This window comes from Notothenia rossii (assembly GCF_949606895.1).
Source record: "Notothenia rossii genome assembly, chromosome: 2".
In the NCBI taxonomy this organism is placed as follows: domain Eukaryota; kingdom Metazoa; phylum Chordata; class Actinopteri; order Perciformes; family Nototheniidae; genus Notothenia; species Notothenia rossii.
In genome coordinates, this window is record NC_136904.1 from 89,135,526 (window position 1) to 89,147,536 (window position 12,011).

General features: G+C 41.6%; 2 protein-coding genes across 2 annotated transcripts; both read right to left on the reverse strand.

The window, feature by feature from the left end:
• Positions 1-223: 223 nt before the first annotated feature.
• On the reverse strand, positions 224-1,479 carry LOC307029736 (trace amine-associated receptor 13c-like; the record flags this gene model as incomplete). Its single annotated transcript, XM_079665817.1, has 2 exons — positions 224-1,043; positions 1,322-1,479. 2 exons carry the CDS (start codon positions 1,477-1,479, stop codon positions 224-226), a joined length of 978 nt encoding a protein of 325 aa, XP_079521943.1.
• A 4,213-nt stretch (positions 1,480-5,692) lies between these two features.
• On the reverse strand, positions 5,693-6,948 carry LOC307029738 (trace amine-associated receptor 13c-like; the record flags this gene model as incomplete). The annotated part of the gene is made up of 2 exons (XM_079665819.1): positions 5,693-6,512; positions 6,791-6,948. 2 exons carry the CDS (start codon positions 6,946-6,948, stop codon positions 5,693-5,695), a joined length of 978 nt encoding a protein of 325 aa, XP_079521945.1.
• Between the last annotated feature and the right edge of the window lie 5,063 nt (positions 6,949-12,011).

A 12,011-nucleotide genomic window follows, 5' to 3' on the forward strand; every position in this document is an offset into this window, starting at 1 on the left:
ACACAGGTCAAAAACTACTACTTCTTCCACACAATGTAATATTTTCCAGTTTTATTTTGTATTAGATCATGTAATATCTTTTAGTTACATATGTTTTACTGCATTAAATAATGTCTAATATTTCTTCAGCCTTTACACATTGCATTCTGACTCAGAAACAATAGCAAAAATATGTCAAGTTTAACAGAGGTTTTTTAGAATATAACTCAACCCCAGCCCATCATTAAATTATTTTAGAATCACACGAGCAGAACTTAAGTATTTTAAGGGTAACAATGAGCTTGATAGATTTTCTAAACCAGGGGTATAACGAGGCATAAATCACTGGGTTCAGACAAGAGTTAAAATCCATCAACCAGAATACAATGGGTGAGGTTGAACTACTATTTTCAATATCCTCACCTATAAGGGATGGAGTGTAATATGGAAAAAGACATATTAGAAACACAAGGACAACCACACCAAGAGTCCTGGCTGCTTTCATCTCAGATTTCTTAGCAGTTGCACCAACTGAACGTTGCATAGTGACAGCGATAACATGAGATCGCATGGCTCGAGCCTGAGACACAGCCACCACAAACACTCTGATATACAGAACTATGATAACAGTAATGGGGGCAATGAAGTTAACAACTAAGTCAACCGCTCCTGTGATATTGTCAGTGACAACTACACACTCTCCATGGCAAGAATTATATGAATCAGGTTGTCTCAGAAAGTCCTTTAAAATTAGACAATTATAAATAACAGAGCAAATCCAACAAAGACAGATGCAGATTTTTGTTCTGTTGAGAGTTACTCTGATGGTGTAATGTAGAGGGTCACAAATAGCAAAATAACGATCAATGGATATGAGCACCATGTTTCCAACCGTAGAAGAGGTAATGATAAAATCAACAATACAATACAGAGCACACATCAGGTCACCCAAGTACCAGCAAGCCTCTGTTGAAATGATTTTAACAGGAATCAAAATTAGGCCCACAAGGAAGTCTGAGACAGCCAGGGAAAGGATGAGGAGGTTAGTGGGGGTGTGGAGCTGCCTGGAAAGGAAGAATATCATCATAAATAAGATTATCAATGATAGCTTGAAACAACAAACAGCAGTAAAACACAAAAAAAGCAATTGAATGGATATGCATTTGTTGTTGAGTGTCTGCTTTAAATATTTTGTCACACAACGTCAGATTTGAATATGTTATCATTTAAAACAGAACACTTATTATCTGAAACATTAATTAAAAGGAATATATGCGATGCTAAATCATGTTACTTTTCAATCATGAACATATATAAGATTAAACTGAAAGTTTGTCAGTGCCTGAAGTGGGAGATAGAGATGATGACCAGCAGGTTGAGAGCTGCAGTGATCAGAGCGATGAAGGACTGCAGGAAGTAAGCGAGCAGGACATCTGACTGAGCTGGCGTAGGCTTGCTGCAGGATTTGTTGAAGAGTTGTGGAAAGCAGAGTTCATCCATTTGGGAAGTCTCTATCTTTAGAGAGACGTGTTGAGAAGCTGCTGTGTTCTGGCAAAGCTCTCTGTTCTACACCTGATATATCTCTTCTCATCTGTCCTGCCCCTACTATTACTTTCTCTCTAGCTAAGACTGAAATCCCTAAGCTCTACTTTGTTTTCTGCAGTCCTCTTCATCTCAGTCTTCATCACTTCCATGCAACTTATTTTATTGGTAATTCCCGGCATTGATATCATCTTATTTCATTATGGTGCCCACTTTTTCCTTCTCACCAAGAGTGGTTTTACAGTGTAAAGAAACTTAAAAGATCAACATTTTTCGTGAAGTATTGAAACCAAGTGGGCCATGCTGATAAGTTACATTGTGGGAGTGGCTCCTCAGAGTTATGGTCAAAGGATCAATGAAGCCAACTTGCTTCTAGACAATGGATTAGGTTGATGTTGATGATGATGATGGCTGATGTGTTTTAACCACACACACCTCTACAAACACACACACACACACACACGATTTAAACGCATACTTTTGTTCCTCCATGTTTCGTTGTTATTGTTTCACTGAGCGGACCCGCAATTTTTTTCAAACGCTCCCTTTTTTGGTCCATCTGCGGCGGTAATAGGTTTTGTGCGCTGTGATGTTTCGGCTGTACCTTTAGTAATGAATATTAAATGTTGTGAGGAAATCTTTCATAATTCCAATAAGTAATCCAACATTTATTCACTTCAGATTTACGAAAGTAACTGTAATCAGATTACTCGTTTTTCCAATGTAACGCGAGGTGAATACAGTTACTTGATTTTTGTATCCTGATTACGTAACGCCGTTATATGTATTCCGTTACAACCCAACCCTGATTATATATTATATTAATATTTGTAAAGCGGTCCTAATGTTTTGTTTTAATTGTATCCTGGTTTTAAACGTTGTTAATATGTTTTGGATGCATATTGGTATTTCTTCAGGCTGTTAATAAATACAATTAGCCTCTGTTGCCACCTGCTGGTGAGTAAATATTAATATCAGTTAAAATTGACAACCGGTCCGCACATTTTTTTTTTATGTATCTGCCGGTCCTTGGCACAATAAAGGTTGCGAACCCCTGCTCTAGGGAGCCAGTGTAAGGCAGCCAGAACAGGAATAATGTGGTCCCTTTTCCTAACTCTGGTTAGTACACGCGCTGCAGCATTTTTTAATCAGCTGAAGCGACTTGACTGACTTCTTGGTACACCCTGATAATGTCCTTGAGCGGCGGCTCAAGGCCTCAGGACTCACTGTTCACCTGTTAGCCTATCGTGAACACCAGAAGGCCTACGCACAGTCCCTCAGAGATGCACGATCCCAGTACTACTCCATCATCATCAACAACAGTACTGGAAACTCCAAGCAACTCTTTTCCACAATAAACCACCTCCTCAAACCCCAAAGTCCTCTACACTCCGACTCCACTGAGAAGCAGTGTAGAAACTTCGCCGCCTTCTTCAAAAATAAAGTTGACACCATCCGCTCCATCCTCTCTAGCCCCTCTGCACCTCCAGTTCCAACTGCTGACCCACAGCCTGGGACAACCCAGCCTCTTCGCTGTTTCACGGTCATCTCTCAGCAAGAGGTTGAGGGCATCGTTAGGAGGATGAAGCCCTCCACCTGTGTCCTGGACCCCCTTCCGTCAGCTCTGGTGAAATCGTACATCTGCACCCTGAGCCCCATGATCACTAAGATCGCAAACGTCTCTCTCCAGTCTGGCCATGTCCCCTCTGCCCTAAAAACCGCTGTCATCAAACCTAGTCTTAAAAAACCCTCCCTTGACCCGGGAGTCCTGGCCAACTATAGACCCATTTCCAACCTTCCATTTCTGTCAAAGGTGCTGGAAAAAATAGTTGCTGCTCAGCTCCAGGACCACCTAAACTCCAACAACCTATTTGAGAAGTTCCAGTCTGGTTTCCGCTCAGGCCACAGCACAGAAACTGCCCTGGTCAGAGTCACCAACGACCTGCTGATGACGGCTGATGCTGGCTCTCCCTCTCTCCTCATCCTCCTTGATCTCACTGCAGCTTTCGACACCGTCGATCACGGCATCCTCCTCCATCGTCTGCACTCCACCATCGGACTCTCTGACTCTCCCCTTGACTGGTTCACATCATACCTCACCGGGAGAACAGAGTACGTCTCCTTGGGTGAGGCAGAGTCGGGTACCCACAACGTCACCTGTGGTGTCCCTCAAGGATCAGTTCTCGGCCCCACCCTTTTCACACTCTATATGCTCCCCCTTGGCTCTATCATCAGCCGACATGGAGTATCATTCCATTGTTACGCTGATGACACCCAATTGTACCTCAGGATCAACCCTACCTCCTCTGCAGCCCTGCCTTCACCCACACTCACTACTTGCCTGGAGGAGATACAGGCGTGGATGAAGCTAAACTTCCTGAAACTCAACAGCTCCAAGACCGAAGCCATTATAGTTGGCACCCCACATCATGTTCGGTCATCCACCATCACGACCATCACCTTCTCCGGCCAGGACATTACCCTCTCCTCAACAGTCACCAACTTGGGTGTGAAAATGGACGCCCATCTGACCTTTGAGGCCCACATTAAACAGCTGTGCAAAAACTCCTTCTATCACCTCAGGAACATCGCCAAACTCCGCCCCTCACTCACTCTGTTCGACGCGGAAAAGCTGGTCCATGCCTTTGTCTCCTCAAGGCTGGACTACTGCAATGCACTCCTCATCGGGATCCCTAAGAAAAGCATCCAGAGGCTCCAGTACATCCAGAACAGCGCTGCTAGAATCCTGATGAGGGTGCGCAAATATGATCATATCACCCCCATCCTGAAATCACTACACTGGCTCCCCGTGGAATTGAGGATCGAATTCAAGGTCTCCGTCCTCACACACCAGTGTATCTATGGAACAGCCCCTCCATACCTCAAGGAACTCCTCACCCCCCTTACCTCCGTGCGGACCACCCGCTCCAGCAACTCAAACCTCCTCAAACCCCCGAGGACTAAGCTCCGTACCATGGGAGACGGGGCCTTCTGCTCGGCTGCCCCCAGTCTGTGGAACGCTCTCCCCGACCACATGAGAGCATCACAGACCGTGGAGGTTTTTAAAAAAGGCCTCAAAACCCACCTCTTCAATAGAGCCTTTCCCTAGACCTTTTATTTATTTATTATCACCCTTTTATCTTATTTTATTCTTTTGACTTATTTATTTTTATTTATTGCTTTTTATTCTTTTTACGATGTTAGCACTTCGGGATTTGAATGCAAATATGAAGTGCTTTATAAATTAAAGCCATTATTATTATTATTATTATTATTAAGGAGTTACAATAATATATAGTATAATTTATATAATTTATATTTGTAATGTTTTTTTAGTTACATTATACTTAAAGTTCAGGGTAATCAACTATTAAAAAGAAACTGTTCAAATCACTATTATTTAAAAAAAAAAGTTCAATAAATTTATGTTTTCAAAGTCATCGTATTTAATAATCGTGATATCAATATTGACCAATATAATCATGAATATGATTTTTGCCTTAATCGAGCAGCCCTAGCGAGGTCCCGATCATCACTGCTTGAAGCTTAAATTTGTATTGCCTAAATATTATGAATGTTTTTCTAAATTTTAATCCCTCATTATTGCAAGAGACAGTACAGTACATGTAAATTATCATGGGCAATGGTAAAATAAACATGTGTTAGCACTCAACAAGATTTATTTTTGTTCTTGTTTTATTGTATCGTCAGTGTGTTGGAGAACCAAATCTGTTATGGGTCAGTAAAACCTTCTCTCATTTTTCTCTCTCTCTCTCTCACACAAACACACACACAGAGAAAAACACACACGCGACAGCTCTGTCTTTTTGTTTGAAGTTGCAGACTGACCTTCTGCCAACGACATACCCAATCAGTCTGTACTGCATATTGTCTACTAAATTAACAAATGAACATATCATTACCAGAATACTGGTCAAACTGAAGTTAACACAGGTCAACAACTACTACTTCTTCCACACAATGTAATATTTTCCAGTTTTATTTTGTATTAGATCATGTAATATCTTTTAGTTACATATGTTTTACTGCATTAAATAATGTCTAATATTTCTTCAGCCTTTACACATTGCATTCTGACTCAGAAACAATAGCAAAAATATGTCAAGTTTAACAGAGGTTTTTTAGAATATAACTCAACCCCAGCCCATCATTAAATTATTTTAGAATCACACGAGCAGGACTGAAGTATTTTAAGGGTAACAATGAGCTTGATAGATTTTCTAAACCAGGGGTATAACGAGGCATAAATCACTGGGTTCAGACAAGAGTTCAAATCCATCAACCAGACTACAATGGGTGAGGTTGAACTACTATTTTCAATATCCTCACCTATAAGGGAAGGAGTGTAATATGGAAAAAGACATATTAGAAACACAAGGACAACAACACCAAGAGTCCTGGCTGCTTTCATCTCAGATTTCTTAGCAGTTGCACCAACTGAACGTTGCATAGTGACAGCGATAACATGAGATCGCATGGCTCGAGCCTGAGACACAGCCACCACAAACACTCTGATATACAGAACTATGATAACAGTAATGGGGGCAATAAAGTTAACAACTAAGTCAACCGCTCCTGTGATATTGTCAGTGACAACTACACACTCTCCATGGCAAGAATTATGTGAATCAGGTTGTCTCAGAAAGTCCTTTAAAATTAGACAATTATAGATAACAGAGCAAATCCAACAAAGACAGATGCAGATTTTTGTTCTGTTGAGAGTTACTCTGGTGGTGTAATGTAGAGGGTCACAAATAGCAAAATAACGATCAATGGAAATGAGCACCATGTTTCCAACCGTAGAAGATGTAATGATAAAATCAACAATATTATACAGAGCACACATCAGGTCACCAAAGTACCAGCAAGTCTCTGTTGAAATGATTTTAACAGGAATCAAAATGAGGCCCACAAGGAAGTCTGAGACAGCCAGGGAAAGGATGAGGAGGTTAGTGGGGGTGTGGAGCTGCCTGGAAAGGAAGAATATCATCATAAATAAGATTATCAATGATAGCTTGAAACAACAAACAGCAATAAAACACAAAAAAAGCAATTGAATGGATATGCATTTGTTGCTGAGTGTCTGCTTTAAATATGTTGTCACACAACGTCAGGTTTGAATATGTTATCATTTAAAACAGAACACCTATTATCTGAAACATTCATTAAAAGGAATATATGTGTTGCTAAATCATGTTAATTTTCAATCATGAACATATACAAGCTCAAGCTGAAAGTTTGTCTGTGCCTGAAGTGGGAGATAGAGATGATGACCAGCAGGTTGAGAGCTGCAGTGATCAGAGCGATGATGGACTGCAGGAAGTAAGCGAGCAGGACATCTGACTGAGCTGGAGTAGGCTTCCTGCAGGATTTGTTGAAGAGTTGTGGAAAGCAGAGTTCATCCATTTGGGAAGTCTCCATATTTAGAGAGACGTGTTGAAAAGCTGCTGTGTTCTGGTAAAGCTCTCTGTTCTACAGCTGATACATCTCTTCTCATCTGTCCTGCCCCTACTATTACTTTCTCTCTAGCTAAGACTGAAATCCCTAAGCTCTACTTTGTTTTCTGCAGTCCTCTTCATCTCAGTCTTCATCACTTCCATGCAACTTATTTTATTGGTAATTCCCGGCATTGATATCATCTTATTTGATTATGGTGCCCACTTTTTCCTTCTCACCAAGAGTGGTTTTACAGTGTAAAGAATCTTAAAAGATTAACATTTTTCTTGAAGTAGTGAAACCAAGTGGACCATGCTGATAAGTTACATTGTGGGAGTGGCTCCTCAGAGTTATGGTCAAAGGATCAATGAAGCCAACTTGCTTCGAGACAATGGATTAGGTCATGTAGCCTTTTGGGCCTGGTTGTTCCAGGGTTATTTTGAAAAAAACCCGACATAAAGCCAAGAGATTGGGAAGGCCAATGAGATTGGCTGTTGGTTCGTCTCAAGAAAGTTCTGGCAGCTCCCAGATGACTCAGGAAAGGGACACAGGGTTTCAGAGTGTTCAGCTCAGGAGGAGAGCTGCTGATATCCTGATACTGTCAGGCACTTTGAAGGGCTCCCAAACACATCCAAAATGTTGTCAATGGATAATGAAAAGTTGGAAGATTATAAGGAAGCTTTACCCATATCCCAATATCACAGCGCCAGGTATGGATGAGATTTGCCCAGGAATATTAAAGGCTCTAGACATTGTTCAGGTTTCTGGCAGACATGTCTCTTCAATCTTGAGTGATGGTCAAGGGCTAACTCCTCTTTTATATCAAGGTATCAAGTTGCTCAACCACCCAGGAAAAGCTTATGCCAAGGTATTCAAATGAAGATCTGACCAATTGTGTTGAACATCTTGCTGTCGTGCTTAGCTGTCCCCCTTTGTTAGAAGCATCCTTATACTTCCTGTACACAGTAAAACCATTTACTTCTGAAAGGATTAATGAAAGGGTGTCAGTGGCCTTGGTGTGGTGAGACTACACAGTAAAACATTTCTTGTCAGTTTAAATTGAAAATGAAAGTCCACCTGCTGCATTGAAAAAGCAAATCAAGTCAACTTGAAGACAAACTTTGTTTCAACTCATGAACTCAAGTACATATCGTTGATATGACTTAAAGGTTGTAGTTGTGTTAACATTGTTTTTTAAGTTGTCTACAGTAAGTTGATTTCACTTTATACTAAGAGTTGATCAGTGCAAGAAAAACGTTATTTAACAAGTCAAATAAACTCACACTTCAGTATTATTATAACTCACACTTTCAAGTTCTACATTTATATAACTCATCATTTCAAGTTAAGAAGATTGTAATAATATATTTATTTCAACTTAGATCTATTAGTTATATTAACTTGAATTGCAAGTCAATTGTAAACAAGTGTACATTGTTTCAAATACAAGACAAAACATTTGAGTGTTTACATAATGGTTCAATAGATTCCGAACAGTTTTTAGAAAATCTATTGAAAATGAAAAAAAGGGGTTCATTGTGAAATGTTCACCACATTCCACACAGTTACCCTCCGTCACGGTCCTAGCCGGTGTTTCAGACTGTATAGGTTCACATATTACTCCGTCTCAATTGGATCCCCGCTGAAGGTGCACAGAGTTCCTCCGCCAGCGACAGTAGTCTGTAGTAGTAGTACAATACAATACAATACAATACAACTTTATTTATAAAGCACTTTAAACCTCCAGACCAAAGTGCTGTACAGGCAAATAAATAAAACAAAGCATACAAAAAAGTAACACTGCTCGGCTCACACACCATAAAATAAGTACAAGTAAAAACAAAAAAACAATTTAAATGCAAAAAAAGCAACACTCTAAAGATGTTGAAACGCCAAATGTTAAAACGCTAAGGAGAAGAGGTGGGTTTTAAGAAGCAATTTAAAAGCAGGCAGTGTGGAGGCTTGTCTGATCTCCAGGGGCAGAGCGTTCCACAGTTTGGGAGCCGCTACAGAGAAGCAACGGTCCCCTCTGAGCTTTGACCTGGTTTTAGGCACATTCAGGAGCAGTTGGTCCGCTGACCTGAGAGGGCGGTTCGGCTTGTAATGCTGTAGCAGCTCAGCAAGGTATGGTGGGGTCATGCCATTTAGGGATTTAAAAGTCAATAAAATTATTTTAAAATGGATCCTAAAATAAATTAGCAGCCAGTGGAGAGAAGCTAAGACAGGGGAAATGTGGTCATACTTCCGTGTGCCAGTTAAGAGCCTTGCTGCGGCATTTTGCACCCGCTACAGTCGTGCGAGGGAGGACCCACTGACCCCCATGTAGAGAGAGTTACAGTAGTCTAGCCGGGTGGTGACAAAGGCATGGATTACTGTCTCAAACTGCTGTCTGGAGAGAAAAGGTTTTACTTTGGCTAGCTGCCTCAGGTGATAAAAGCTCGTTTTTACCACCGACTTAATCTGACTCAAGTTTGAGTTCACAGTCCATTTTAATACCAAGGTTCGTAATGGTGGGCTTGGTGTACTGATGCAAGGAACCCAGGTCTGCAGAAGTGGTGTCAGTGGTGCTACCAAAAACAATTACTTCTGTTTTTCCTTCATTGAGTTTAAGGAAATTGCACGCCATCCAGGCCTTTATGTCATCTAGGCACTTTAGCAGTGGGCTAATTGAGTAACCCTCCTTCTTTGTTAGAGGGAGATACATCTGGCTATCGTCACCATAGCAGTGGAATGCGATGCCGTGCTTTGTAAAAATGGACCCAAGAGAGAGCAAATAGAGGGAGAATACCAGGAGGCCTAATACTGAGCCCTGTGGGACCCCATACAAGAGTGGAGCAGAGGATGACTCGGAGTCACCCAGGCTGACAGAGAAAGTTCTGTTCTTCAAATATGACCAGAACCATTCCAGGGCTTTCCCCTCAATGCCCACCCACTTCTCCAAGCGGGAGATCAGGGTGTCATCGTCGACTGTATCGATAGCAGCAGTTAAGTCAATAAGTAGGAGCACAACGCAGTACCCAGAGTCAGTAGATAAAAGGATGTCATTAAAGACTCTTAAAAGCGTTGTTTCAGTGCTGTGCATAGTTTTAAAACCGGATTGGAAAACCTCCAGTATGTTGTTCTCTTCCAGAAAAAACATAATTTGACTGTAGACAATCTTCTCCAGGATCTTTGACATAAAAGGCATTTTGGAAATGGGCCTAAAATTAGCCAGAACTCTGGGATCCAGGCTGGGTTTTTTAATACGAGGTTGCACTACTGCATGCTTCAGGTTTTCGGGGACCTTCCCTGAGAGCAGGCTGCTGTTTAAAACTGCCAGCCCAGCTGGTCCAACAGTGGGGAAAACCTCTTTAAAAAGTTGAGGCGCGACAGGGTCATTTGGAGAACCAGAGGGCTTTAACTTGGAGACAGTCTCCTGTACAAAAGACAGAGCTACAGGCTCAAACTGATTAAAGACAGCAGAACACGGTGCAGGAACTGAGGGGTCAATTGCAGGAGCAGAGATTTGAGCTCTAGTGGAGTTTACCTTATTAATAAAAAAGTGAAGAAAATCTTCACAGACCGTAGTAGAGGTCTCCATAACGGTATTCTGGGGGGCATTAAGGACCAAATCAATAGTCTGGAACAGAACACCTGGCTTATGACGATTTGACAGAAAGATGTCAATCAATCTATCAATCAATGTTTATTTATATAGCCCAATATCACAAATGTTACATTTGTCTCAGTGGACTTCACAGTTTGTATAGAATATCAGTATGACAATACGACACACTCTCTCCTTAGACCCTCACATCGTACAAGGAAAAACTTCCAGAGAAAACCCACAGTTTAAAGGGAAAAATGGGAGAAACCTCAGGGAGAGCAACAGAGGAGGGATCCCTCTCCCAGGACGGACAGACGTGCAATAGATGCCGTGTATAAATTGAAAAGATAATACATTTGCAACATAGGTAGTCCAAATGTTTGGAAATGCATGTTTGTATAATAGGAAGATGAATCCACGAGGATATCCATCCAGGACTTATGATCCAGGACCACAGCCATGACTCAAGATCCAGGACTCGCAATCCATGACACAGGACCGCAGGATCATCCATGACTCCGGATCCCGGCGTATATAGACACCAAAAAGAAAGACATTTGGGGAAGCTGGGTTAATCGGAACATGAGAGTACACAGGTATAGACAGAGAGAAGGAAGAAGTAAGATGTCCCCCGACAAACTAAGCCTATATCAGCAAAACTAGGGGCTGAATCTAATCAGCCCTAACTATAAGCTTTATCAAAAAGGAAGGTCTTAAGCGCACTCTTAAAAACGGATAGGGTGTCTGCCGTCCGAACACAAACTGGAAGCTGATTCCACAAAAGTGGAGCTTGATAAGAAAAGGCTCTGGCTCCCATTGTACTTTTAGAGACTCTAGGAACAACCAACAACCCTGCATTCTTGGAACGCAATGCCCTAGTAGGACAGTAGGGTATAATGAGTTCTTTAAGGTAAGATGGCGCCTGCCCATTAAGGGCTTTGTATGTCAGATAAAAGCTTGCTTTTTGCCTCTTTCACAGTGATCTGATAGAAACGCCAACACTCCCTCAACATTTCAAATGAAACTTGCAGTTTGTCCTTTTTCCATTTACGCTCAGCTCTACGGCAATCCTGTCGGACAGCCCGAGTCGTATAATTTAACCAAGGCTCAGATTTAGTTTTAGGTTGCCTGGTTTTTAAAGGAGCAACAATGTCTATGGCAGCTTTGCAAGTACAGTGAAACCATGAGCTAAGCTCATCCATTTCAGGTGACATAGGTTCCCAATTCACACAGTTCTGTTTAAAAGCGACAGAGAACTGACCTGCAGTGGAGGGGTTAATAATGCGAGCGCGCCCAGGAGCAGCTCGCGGTTTTACCGTTTCACACGCAAGACTCACATCAAATAATACAGGCATATGATCAGAGAAAAAGGCATCACAAATCTCCAGGTTAAGAACCGGCAAACCATAAGATAGAACAAGATCAAGTGTGTGTCCGCGTTCCTGCG